General features: G+C 33.6%; 2 protein-coding genes across 2 annotated transcripts; one reads left to right on the plus strand and one right to left on the minus strand.

The window, feature by feature from the left end:
* The first annotated feature begins 6133 nt into the window (after positions 1 to 6133).
* On the plus strand, positions 6134 to 9010 carry LOC125874607 (tubulin beta-1 chain-like). The gene is made up of 3 exons (XM_049555522.1): positions 6134 to 6620; positions 7469 to 7738; positions 8198 to 9010. Exons 1-3 carry the CDS (start codon positions 6227 to 6229, stop codon positions 8875 to 8877), a joined length of 1344 nt encoding a protein of 447 aa, XP_049411479.1. The 5' UTR covers positions 6134 to 6226; the 3' UTR covers positions 8878 to 9010.
* Positions 9011 to 9307: 297 nt separating this feature from the next.
* Positions 9308 to 13598, minus strand: LOC125874605 (probable CoA ligase CCL9). Its single transcript, XM_049555521.1, has 5 exons — positions 13057 to 13598; positions 12505 to 12961; positions 11811 to 12401; positions 9767 to 9870; positions 9308 to 9653 (listed from the first exon to the last, which is right to left on the minus strand). Exons 1-5 carry the CDS (start codon positions 13258 to 13260, stop codon positions 9435 to 9437), a joined length of 1575 nt encoding a protein of 524 aa, XP_049411478.1. The 5' UTR covers positions 13261 to 13598; the 3' UTR covers positions 9308 to 9434.
* Positions 13599 to 13608: the final 10 nt, after the last annotated feature.

Here is a 13608-nt window from a genome sequence, read left to right on the forward strand (position 1 = left end):
TAGAGGAGACTGATTTGCATATGCATGTTTTTTCAATGTATATAAAAAGGAAGAGAATATTGAATAAAGGGTTGACAATTTTGGCATGTCATGTCCACCACGTCTAACTCTGTTCTTCCTTCCCTCATGTCATGCCATCACACTTCCAAACGATCGTGCCACGGACTCCCCCCACCCACTCTCACATCCAATCACTCATTTTTCCATCCAATGATTTTCATTCTAGGACCTAATGCTATTGTCTCAAGTAGCCTCTTGATGAATAGGGAGTGAACATTCCTTTTATGTGATCAGTGACTCCATTCCTGATTCCACCAAGTCATTTATCGAAAGTAACATACTCTAAGCTATAACTAAAGACAAAATTTGAAGTTTTTAGGGAAAATGGTCTGAAATTTTTTTCAACTTTGGCCGAAATTGTTGTTACGATACCAAATTTTATGGAGGACATTTTACCTCCTGCACTATTTAATAGCGTATTTTAAAGGTGTATATATGCCCACGTGGACCACGTGGGCACATATATACTTTTAAAATACACTAGTAAATAGTGCAGGGATAAAAGGTCCTCCATAAAGTTTGATATCGTAACATCAATTTCAGCCAAAGTTGAAGTATTTTTCAAACCCTTTTCCCAAGTTTTTAAGTTTAAAATTAATTTGTAATCAAATTATAGCTCATTTTAGTTACTAAGTTATAACAAATTTTCTAATATAAATACAAAATTTAAGCAAAAGCTACTAAATTGATTCAAACTCATTCCTAGTACTATAACTTCTCCTCTTCGCCTTTTCATATTAACTTCTATATTACTCCTACTTTTCTTTTTCTTGTATAAAATTTTAAAGGATTTCTTTGGTTTCATTTTAAGGACACCTTTGTTATTCGATTGAAATTGGAAAAAAATATATAATTAAAGTTGAAGTTGAGAAAAAGTATTGAAAGTCAAAATTATATTTAGGCATTAATTTCAGGCAAAAAAAAAACATTTCACTTGAAACAATCAAACCAATTTCAAATCAATATATATTTTAAATTAGTTGAAATATAATTAGTCTCGGAACACTTCCAATCTATCAAAATCATACTCTACACATGAGTACAAGTCCATTAATACTCATATCTTAGTATAGAAGTTTGGATCAAAAAGTCAATCGTAAGAATCGGGTGACGAATATAAAAATTCTTTCGAAATTATTTTACCCGTTAGATAAGGAACTCACATATAAAATTTCTTCATAAACGGAATTCAAATTTGATCTCAAATCATCGATTTATTTCTTAAAACTTTGGGGGAAAAGTTCCAAAAAAATTCATTTTTTACCCGCGATAATTTGATGAAATTAACGAAGAATCATTGGGCAATTACCAAAAGAAGGGTTAGACACTTACCCCTACAAAGAATCTTTGTATATCCCATAAAATTCATCTAAATCTAAGCTTTAGAACTCCCAAATTTCATTGCAAACGTGAAGGGTGTCTTGCGATGGCGTAGAAGGGTGTTTGGCACAAATATCAGCAATTTCAAACTCAACCAAAAACCCAAAACGGACCCCGAAACTCATTTGGAACCCCCTAATATAAATCAATTGTGCAAATCAATCGTAAAACACCCTTTGGACATGTTGGAATTGTCAAAATACATTCCAAGATTGTTCAAATCAAAAGTTGACCGAGGTCAACTCAAGAATTCAAAAAAATTAAAAATCCAACCAAATAACCAGAACACCCCTGAAAGCCTCGAAAATTGAGCCAAACTTCCACTTAGGCCAAATATCACAAGGTGTACCTAGTGAAACAATCAAAACTCGGATCCAACCTCACCAACATCAAATATTGACTTTGGTCAAACTTTCTAAGTTCTAAACTTCCAAATCTCAAAAACTCCAAAAAAAAAAAAACTCATTCAATCACCTCAAGAATCAAACCACTCATTTCCACAAGTAATAAATACCAATTCAAAGCTATGGAGAGGGTCACACTAGAAAAAATAAGTAAAAAATATGAAACCACCTTGAGGGTCGTTACATTTAACCTACTTGTCTCCTAACCAACATTAAACTAGGTGAACAAAATTTGATGAGTTGGAGTTTGTCTATGAGGTTAGAAGGTTATAATTTTTTCATTTGATTGGGTTAATTTGTATATCATGCATGATGATCATGAAGTATACTATATATTTGATGCTGTAAGTTGCTAAAAGACCTAATTGTTAGTATCAATCAAAGTGGTGTCACTCCCTAGGCTTGATTTATTGAGATAAATTTTATATTTTCTTGAGGACGAGCAAAAATCAAAGTGTGATCCACTTAAGTAATTCAAAATTGTAATCATGAACACAATAACAAACCTATACATTTTGATTTTACAATACATCCCCGATTGCTAAGCTCAATTATAGAATCTTACAATACTATCCCCAAGTTTCACTTACACAACGAATTCTACAACATTGTCATGAAATTTCAATTACAAAACTATCTTGACAAATATATATATCTTCAATTCAATTTGTTCAAACATGACGTTTTGGACGCATTGCAATTTGAAGTACAAAACTTGATGGCCTTAACTAAAAACAATATACGAGGAAAGTAAGTTAATTAATATCAACTTTACAAATCACCAAATTCCAACCTAAAAACACTAGTAGACAATTTCAACCTCTTTTAGAACAGACTAAATATGGGCAATCAATATTCTCACCACATATGGGAAAAACACACGGTTCGTGATTTAATCAATTTTGTGGAGATAAGATGTCAACATCTAAGCATTATTGATAGGACAATGCAATAGGAGCAAATAAAATAGGAAGACAATTGTAGGTAATCATCAAGTATATATAAAAGGAGGCAGCTACTACAAGAAAATAATTAAAATGATGTATATGAAATGTCCCTTTATGATCTCAAGGGTCGTTTTATTCGTGGATCATTAATGAAAAAATAATTTTCACTCCTAATTTACGTGACACAATTGAAATTTAAACATATAAATTTTAAGATTTTTTGAAGTAAAATTTATATATTTAAAAACTATATAAATTTTTATTTTTATAAATCACAATAATTAACAATTTAAAAAGAATATAATGAAAATTTCGATTAAAAAAATTGAATTGACTCTCAAAATTTTTACGGTGACGCGTAAATAGAAACAGAAGAAGTAGTATACAATTATATATGAATTATTCTATAAAGATCAATTCATCCATACTTTATCCATTATTATATAAAATAATACGTAGATTAATGTACAAGTTACTAAAAATTAATGGATTAATTGGTTTGTGAGATTAAAAAAAATCAGAAATAAAATGTAAGATTATTTTATTTCATATTTGGTTAAACTTTTGGTTTCTAAAGTAGCAATCTCGGGATTGTTAGACCACAATTGTGGTATTATTATGTTTATACAAGAATCAATGTTATATAATAAACTTGGGATAAAACATCAAAATGATAAATATGACTTTCTCCAATTCTCTCCCAAAATCTTAGAGGAAAAAATCAAGGTTGAAATTGAAAATAATTTTTCATATCTCACCTTATTCCGTGTATAAAATCAGACATATATTTTATATTATACCAGCCTATATCCTATGTAATCCACTGAACCAAACATTTATGAAAAATAAAATTATATTTACTAAATAATCTCGTCATTATATAATTTCCATTTATAAACATGACATTATAATATTTGTGTAATCTGTTCACCAACCAAAGTATTTTAAGTTATATTGAAAACGAAAATGCAAACCAAACGAAGGATAAAAACTATCAAATTATATATATGATTATTTTCTAATACCTCCGACCAAGTGACTCTTAATAAACTATTAAAAAGTGGAAAATTTATTAGGTTTCTAATTTATATTTATATGTGCCTTCGATCTTCATTGATTAAGAACATGGAGACGTTTTATTGATAGGTGATGGTGGGACTCTAACTAGTGAACTCGACAAGCTAGCTTTAATACTATATTAAGTAATTATGCAAATCATCATTATCCAAAAGTTTAAAATAATATAACCATTAACCACCTCTACATAACATTTTATTGACGAAATGTTTCTTTAAGTAGTACATGAATTCTTCCTCCAAGAAGTTATGTAGAAATTAAAGTTGTCTCATAAACTATTTTCTAATTATCTATTGAAAAATATTGGATAAGCGATAAACTAATAGTTTGATTGGTAACCAATCAACTATAAAGATAAATTGATAATGAGTTAATTTTTTGAAACACATGACTTTTTGGAAAGTAACTAACAACTAACTAATCATAAAACCAACCAAGTAAACAGTTGTAACAATATAAAAAATTATTATATATATACAAAAAGGAATTTTTTGAAGAAAGAGAGTACAAATAATGTTTTTTGATTTCTGAAAAAGATTAGAAGAGAATAAATCAATACTCCTCCCCCTCCTATTAAAAAAGAATGATTTATTTTTCTTTTAAGCCTGTTTACAAAAAAAAAATTCAGTTATTCACGTGACATAATTTTAATTTAGGACCACAATTTTTTTTTAAAACTCCCTGCTAAATCAAACTAGATTTTTTTTTTTACACAAAGAGAACATATAACAAAATGTCATACTGTTTATAACACTTAATTTGTTCTTGATAAATTTTGGGAGACATACTGACCTACCATAGAGTCTGCCCTGATATTTTACGCACTCATATTTGGAGGATAAGGTGTGTAATAAAAAGGAAGCGTGGAGTGGTTTTGTTGTGTATATAATATGCATAAGAATTATTATTAGCCAGAAGTTTGGAGTTCAAATCTCCTGAATACATTATCGTTTTTATTAAAAAACACTTTATCTTTTCATATAAGGCTTCTCACATAAATCTAAATTTAATCGGGTATGAAAAAAAAATTATGCAAATGAGAGAAAATAATTTAATTTATTGCTTAAATAAGGGGTTACCAAATTAGGAGAGAGAATTGTTTGCTTCATGACAAATGTTTAATGATGGATGAGCCTTTTTTTTGGTTTTTCACCCGGTGTTTGGAGTCCACATTGGAGCTTCGACTAAATTCAAATCGCGCTCTGTAGGGCCCATTTGGGGGTGGAACTCCCAATAAAATTTTCTCCATAGCCAGGGTTCGAACTCGAGACCTCTAATTAAGGGTGAATCACTCACACCAATATACCACAACCCATGTTGGTGATGAATGGGCCCTAGTTGATTACTCCTTGTCATCTCTCTATGAGAGTTGGCATTGCAACAAGCAACATGGGGATTGTTCTGACAAAAGTCCTTTTCATTTTCCAGTTGTTAAGAGTGAAAACCAAGTTTGGGATCTATATATGTAGGCCACCCTCTCCACAGTCCACATGGTTACGTCAAACGCCGTCACTCACAATACCCCTAATATAAAATGACAATTCTCAAAGCCATTATGCATAAGAATAATGTCATGTGTACCCAAATCTTATTTTATATTGAAGAGTGATTTCGATAGATCTTTGATTCAATTAAAATAATACAATATAATCTTGAAGAAAAAAATAACGAGAGTAAAAAATGAAGACAAAATTATTGAAAGCATAACAACGCAAGCTAAAGTTACTACAACTACTATGATATGAAAAATCAACCCTTAAACTAAATATAAAATAATAATAATCTCTATAAGGTAGTAGTATTTGTTTCGATCCCTAAATATCTGCGTACTATGGAAAAATAGATTTTTATTTAAAAGTATATGACATATTTCCTAATCACATGCCATCTTTCACGTTATAAATTACTGCGTACATACAACACCTATACAAGCGCCATGATTCTGATATCCCAGCTTCTTTATTTTTAAACAAATACTCTTAGACACGAAATTAAGTAAAAAAAATATTCAAGGTTTTAAATTAAAGTTATATTCAATATATTAAAATATATTTTAATTTTGTGATGTTAAAAATATCACGATAAAAAGGTGAAATTGAAATACTGCAAAAAAAAAAAAAGAAGATTATTCTTTTTTAAAATAGACTAAAATAAAATATGATATAATATCCCCTAAAACAAAAAATTTCTGACATGGTTACAGTTAACGGCGAAGAAGCTCCGTTTACTCGCGACTCTCCAATATATATACTCTCCCTCTTCTGTGTGGCATTTCCCCAAAAATCAAATTCTCTCTTCACCAGTTAAACCCTATACTCTCTCTCCTACAAAAAGTCACTCCAAAGTTCATCAGCAAGAATGCGTGAGATTTTGCACATTCAAGGAGGTCAATGTGGAAACCAAATCGGAGCTAAGTTCTGGGAAGTTATCTGTGCCGAGCACGGCATTGATTCCAGCGGAAGGTATCAAGGAGACAGTGATCTTCAATTGGAGCGACTGAACGTGTACTACAATGAAGCAAGCTGTGGAAGGTTTGTTCCACGCGCCGTCCTCATGGATTTGGAGCCGGGAACTATGGATAGTGTCAGATCTGGACCTTATGGTCAGATTTTCAGGCCTGATAACTTCGTTTTTGGCCAGTCAGGTGCTGGTAACAACTGGGCGAAGGGACATTATACTGAGGGAGCGGAGCTTATCGACTCGGTGCTTGATGTTGTGAGGAAGGAGGCTGAGAATTGTGACTGTTTACAAGGTACTTGACAAGTCTACGCAAGTCTAGTAGAGTCAATTCCCTTGATCTAACAATTTCACTGTTTAGTTTTTTTTATACATGTTTCAGTCGTTATGTTTTATGTGTCCTCTTTGATTTCTTAAATTTCTGGTAGGATTAGTGTTTATTAAAGTCATCGCGTTTGAATTCGATTTTACTAAATCAATCCGCTGCTTATAGTGAACAATTGAGTGAAATGTCACAGAACACTTTCATTCTGGTGGTGTTTTGTTATTATGTATATTTATCTCTAGTAATTTGAAATAGATTGTTTATTGTGCTTCAGGAGTGCATTTTCTTGGAGTTTAGAGATACAGTATCTCTTTGAATGAGCGCTTTGATGTGAACTTAGGGTTCTTTGTTTGCGCGTATGAAGGACAATGTGTTTTAGTTCAATTTTTTACTAAAACAACTTTCATTCAGCAAAGAAAATTTGTGTCTATTTGGCAAATATGCTAGTTTATTGAAAATAATTGAGTTATATGGTACTTAACAATGTATTCAGGTTGAATATTGTTTCTCCTAATGGCTATATGATCATGGTTGCTGCAATTGCTTGAAATCTCTTTGCTTGGTTTATCTCTTATTTTTGGTCCATAACAAAGTACATGAATGCAATTTGAAGTTTAGCAACTCAGACCCTGCTTGAATGAGAGTCCATGATCTAAATTTGATTTGTTCTGGTACCCTCTAAATGAGTAAAAGATTGGGCTGGCTACCTTTTTCTTACATCTTGTGAAAGCATTTTGAGCTCAATGTAAAATACCTTTTCAACTTGTTAGTAATCTGATATGTTAAGCAAATGAATATGGATTTTGTTTTGGTTTCAGGTTTCCAGGTTGCTCACTCTTTAGGAGGTGGAACTGGATCAGGAATGGGAACACTCCTTATATCTAAGATCAGGGAGGAGTACCCAGATAGAATGATGCTTACTTTCTCTGTGTTCCCTTCCCCCAAAGTTTCAGACACAGTTGTTGAGCCCTATAATGCTACTCTTTCTGTTCACCAGCTTGTTGAGAATGCAGATGAGTGTATGGTGTTGGATAATGAAGCTCTTTATGACATTTGCTTCCGAACTCTCAAACTTACTACTCCGAGCTGTAAGTTGCACCTCTTCTCAGTTAGCTGTTTTTTTCTTACTAAATGCATCCTGATAGTTGTGTGTTAAATTTTCATGTTGTGTTAGTTTTATCATCTATTCTTGACTTAAACTAATTAAATTGCAATAAGCTGAGGGAGGATGAGGTGACATTCTTTTATTTATGTGTTGGAATTTTTATATGTATTACTGTTCAGTTGATTCAACTACTTATTTTAGAATATTTGCATTTCTTTACAGTCAATATCATGTCCAAAAACTTTTTGATTGTGTATGATTGTGTTTTATTATCACTACGTAATAGTGCTTGTCCTTTTTTGCCCTTTAGTTGGTTTGGAAATCACACTCAGTCCTATATTGGGGCATGAAAATGAGTTCTATTACATGAATCATTATCATTAATATACTTGCTATAATGGATTTTGTTGATTTATTTACTGATGGATGATGTTTGCCTCAGTTGGGGACCTAAACCATTTGATTTCTGCCACCATGAGTGGTGTAACTTGCTGTCTCCGTTTCCCTGGTCAACTCAACTCTGATCTCCGCAAGCTTGCTGTTAACCTCATCCCATTCCCTCGGTTGCATTTCTTCATGGTTGGATTCGCTCCGCTCACTTCTCGTGGGTCGCAGCAATATCGAGCATTGACTGTTCCTGAGCTAACACAGCAGATGTGGGATGCAAAGAATATGATGTGTGCTGCTGATCCTCGTCATGGTCGATATTTGACTGCTTCAGCTATGTTCCGTGGAAAGATGAGCACCAAGGAAGTCGATGAACAGATGATTAATGTGCAGAACAAGAACTCTTCCTATTTTGTTGAGTGGATCCCTAACAATGTAAAGTCAACAGTCTGTGACATCCCTCCTACTGGTCTGAAGATGGCCTCAACTTTCATTGGTAACTCCACCTCTATTCAGGAGATGTTCCGTAGGGTCAGTGAGCAGTTTACAGCTATGTTCCGAAGAAAGGCTTTCTTGCATTGGTACACTGGAGAAGGTATGGATGAGATGGAGTTTACTGAGGCTGAAAGCAACATGAACGATTTAGTTTCTGAGTACCAGCAATATCAAGATGCAACAGCTGAAGAGGAAGGTTATGACTATGAAGATGAGGATGATGAACCACTAGAATCTTAATGAGTTCAGGCTGTGGAGAATTTTGAGTGCAGTTATATAGTAGTGATGTTAAGCTTTCTATTTTTGTTTTGTGGTTTGGAACTTTGTGCTGTTTGGCTACCTTGGTGGCACAATTATTGATTCCTTTGCATTTTAGTTGGTAATGCTTCATATACCTGCAATATTGAAATCTAATGGATGCTTTCTTTTGATCCCTATTCTAGTTCTAGATGAAATACTTCAGAATGGGTAAATGGTTTTATTTCTTGAGCAACATACCATTTTTACTTTGATTATAACTGTCCAGTGTTAATCATCTTTGTGGTCAAATTGGAAATTGCAACAAGCTCAGGTAAAAGCTATAGAAAGCAGCTCAAGTTGCAGGATATGTTGTAAAGTTTATTACTACTGTCTGCTATAGACAGCTTTCTTACATTTTAAATTGTACAAGTCTTAACAAAAATTCATTGTAAAAATAAGAGTGTTTAACAACTTTTAATGTGCCTACAAAAAATAATATTGCCAGCAACAATCATATGTTAATAATAATAATTATTTGAGAGATGATAGTATTATTTTCAAGCTCCGAACTTAGGCACTTTAGCAGTTGAGATCTGTGCAAGGAAGTGCTCTGCAACAAGTCGTCGTTGAATTTTTCCAGTTGCAGTTTTTGGAAGAGAATCAGTCATGAACACCTTTTTGGGGACCTTAAAGGCTGCTAAATTTTTCTTGCAAAATCCCAACACATCTCCTTCGTCTATCTTTGACCCTTCGCGTGGAATGACAGCACAGTTTATCTGTGAAACATGAAGGGTATCTGAATTAGACTATATATTATGCATGGCAGAAAATGAAGTTTTCTTCAATAGGTGATTTGCTTTTCCCCCAGAAATTGAGGTCATTTTGTTACCTCTTCACCATACTTGTCATCAGGAACTCCGAAAGCAACAGCCTGAGCAATCTCCGGATGAGAAACAAGGACTGCATCCACTTCAATTGGAGATATCTTTTCCCCTGAAAATTGTAAGATGGAAAATTGCAGATCAGAAACTGTTCATGAGGTGGTCGAAAGGGTTTAAGCAAGCGTTTAGACATGTAACATGAACGCAGTTAATTATGATAATATAGTTTATACTTTTCAACATTTTCCTAATTTCATTTTTGTATTATTCTGCTGAGACCTTAGGGTCTACTTAATTTTCAAGGCAGGCTGGCGGAAGCTATGTTTAGATTTTGGAAAAAGACATTATGGAATAGTTGAAAGAGGAGATGTCGATATCACAAACCAAATATTGGGCAAATAATGAAAATTACGATGGAGAAAGGCTCTAAGTAAGCTGTTACATCCTACCTAATAATAAAAGGGCGATGCAAGCCAAGTTTGATGGCAACCACACATTTGCCTAAAAACAGTCAATAAAAATAAAATAAAATACTATACTACTAATAGATAGACGGTCCATTCTAATGTCCTACTAGAATATTCTCCAGAATTTTAAAAAAAAGTTTAAAAAGAGAAGTCAATAATGCATTTCATTTCTTATGCACAATTGGGACATTGACCTTTAAATATTTTCAAATAAAATTTACTATGGAAACAACTTTTTCTATCAAATAGATCAATTTATTAACTATGTCTTAATGCCTATATTTGTCCACCTTACATCTATGAATCTTTGGTATTTATTCCTTTCTATTTGAGTTTATTTCATTCCAATACATCTTTATGAATAAAACTTTTAAAATATATTTGGAAAGCCTTAGCTGTAAAACCACTATTTAACTCCCTTTGTTTTAATTTTTTGATTTTATTTTGACTTGACATAAAGTTTAAGAAAATAATTATTTTTAATCTTGTGATCATAAATTAAAGATACTCCATCAAATGTATCAAAATACCATTTAATTTAGTGGTCTTAAACATATCATGTAAAAAAATTAGAACTAAAGAGTTGCTAAAAGAAGAAAGAGACGTTCTTTTTTAAATGGATTAAAAAAAACCAAGACAAACAAATTAAAATGGAGAAACTAGTTTTTCTTAAAGTACAAAGAGTTTGAACTTGAAATCCAAAGGAGTAATACATAAACGTGTCATCTAACTTGAGTATGCATATAGGATGCTCAAAGTTGGCCTTAGACACTTACCATATAACTTGCCTTTATACAAAGTTGAACAAGTAGACACACATGTTTTATGTGACATAATACATGTAGGACCTAAGTTGTTCAAACTCTTCACTTTTGATGCCGCACCCGTGTCGACAAGATGTGGGTGTCGGTGTGTGATCCGTACCTGATTTGGTCAACCAATTTTGGATACTTTGACCAAATTCAAGGGAATTTTTTAGGATAGATTTAATGATTTCTGTAATCAAAACTTTCCTTTTATATATAAATTGAAATTGATGAAAACGAAAAACCTTGTATATATAAATTTCTATTGCCACTACCTTTCCTTTTATCTCCTTCCAAGATTCTCCTCTTAACATTATTTTCTCCTCGAGTTCTCTACATAATATCTCATGATTTATGTTTTATAACTCTATTTTTAGCCAAATCCCAGCACTCGTATGCCCAAGTCTGAAAATTTAGGTCATAGAGGATCCGATCTCTAGATCCACACCCATATCGGACATCGCCACCCGAGTCCAAGCAACTTAGGGTAGGACGGCGGGATGCTACATAGGATGTGAATTGCCACATTGGATGCAACATTTGGCATGTATGTTTGTTTATTCAAGTTTATACAAGTTTAAGCATATACTCAAAGTTGAAGGGTATAGATATCAGCTAAAATTAAGTTACATGACACTTCTGTGGCTTATGTAACTAGGAAAAGCATGTTCATACTTCACATCAATACTAACATCATGCATTCAAAAGAAGCACTTTGATAGACAATCAAAATCACATTGAATATTAACAAGAACTTTATAAAGTTGAAATCGACATACCTCCACGGTTGATCAACTCCTTGATCCTTCCAACCAAATGCAAATATCCATCAGAGTCCAAATATCCCACATCTCCAGTATGAAACCAACCAAATTGAAAAGCAGATTTATTAGCCTCAGGATTATTCTTATACCCTTTTGTAACATTTGGACCCCTAATGCAAATTTCTCCCTTTTCATCAGCCCCTTGTACCACACCATTCTCATTCAATATCCCCAATTCTTGTCCCACTGGCTTCCCTACTGATCCTGGCAAGTGTGGACCATTTTCTGGTAATGGATTTGAACACATCAAATGTGTTGCTTCTGTCATTGCATATGCCTCTAAAACAGACGCACCAAATGCTTCCTCTAACCGTGCCAATACGGATGGTGCAAGAGCAGCACTGCAACTCCTAATGAACCGGAGTCTCGGGTAAGAAGACTCTGGGTTGCTGAAATGACGGTCCAATAGGATCTGGTGAATGGTAGGCACCGCGGTGTACCATGTGGCGTTGGACTTGATCATGTCAGACCAGAAAGATGAAGCAGAGAATCTACCGGAAGCAGGGAGCGTTACGGATCCTCCAGCACCAAGCGAGCTTAGTAATCCTGCAATTAGACGGTCAAATTAATAAAATGTTCAAAAATTTGCTAAGGTCAAAATGAATTGGATGAATTACGAGTACTAATTGATTGATTTGGTCATATTTACCTGCAATCAATCCATGAACATGAAAGAGTGGCAACACGATCACTGTAGAGTCCGATTCAGTGAGTTTGTAAACCGATTTAATATTGTTCACTGATGATGCTAAATTGTGCTGTGTTAGGGGAACGCCTTTTGGTCTGCTGGTGGTGCCTGATGTATGTAGAAAAAGTGCAACATCGGATGGATCATTCACAATTTCTGAAACCAAATCACAATCTGATAGTGGACTACTCGGGCTGAGAGACACATCGGAATCAGAATTGGGCAGAGTCACCTTAATCCGAGGAATATTGAGCTTTGCAGCCGCTGCTTCAGCTGCCTCATTTCCTTCTTTTGCAATTAACAACAGTTTAGACTCGGAATCTGATAAATAAAACTCGAACTCTTCGGGCATATACGCTGAATTCAGTGGCGCTGCTGTGGCTCGAACTCGAATCACAGCTAAAAACATAATCACAAACTGAAAAAAAAAAACACATATTTGTTATATGTTATAAAATTAGGACATACAAGAGCGCATCATTTAATTTATATATACTAACAGTGCAAATATACCTCGATAGTATTGGGAAATGTGAGAGCGACCACATCACCGGGCTGAATACCAGCAGCAACGAGTTGGGACGCGGCTTGTTCAATAAGTTGTTGTAGCCTTTCATGCGTGACAATGAATTTTCCCGAAACAGATAATGCGTTGCGGGTAGGGAATTTTTCAGCAACATGTTTCAATAACCTTGTGAGCGTCAAATTAGTTGCCATTTTTTCCAACAAATAAAACAATAGAAGAAGATTAATTAGTTGTAAGACAAAAAATTGAGATGAAAATAGAGTTGTGATTGGCAAGGCATATATAAAGAGTATAGAGTAAAAAGTGGCGGCCAATATAAATGCAAAGAAGTAGGACGGAAGGGAGGATCTAATATCAAGTAAAGACGAGGAAAGGTAGGTATGGCAAATTACAAGTGGCAAATTCTTGGAGAGTGCATATTTCCTCAATTCGCTCGCGTCCGTTAGACGCTCAATCCATAATACTAGAAGAAAGATTGTGAGAAGGAGTCTAGGGAGATATTACGAGTTAGGCTGAATTTAATAACTTTAATTTAAATA

The sequence above is a fragment of the Solanum stenotomum genome, chromosome 8 (genome assembly GCF_019186545.1).
Source record: "Solanum stenotomum isolate F172 chromosome 8, ASM1918654v1, whole genome shotgun sequence".
Taxonomy (NCBI): Eukaryota; Viridiplantae; Streptophyta; class Magnoliopsida; order Solanales; family Solanaceae; genus Solanum; species Solanum stenotomum.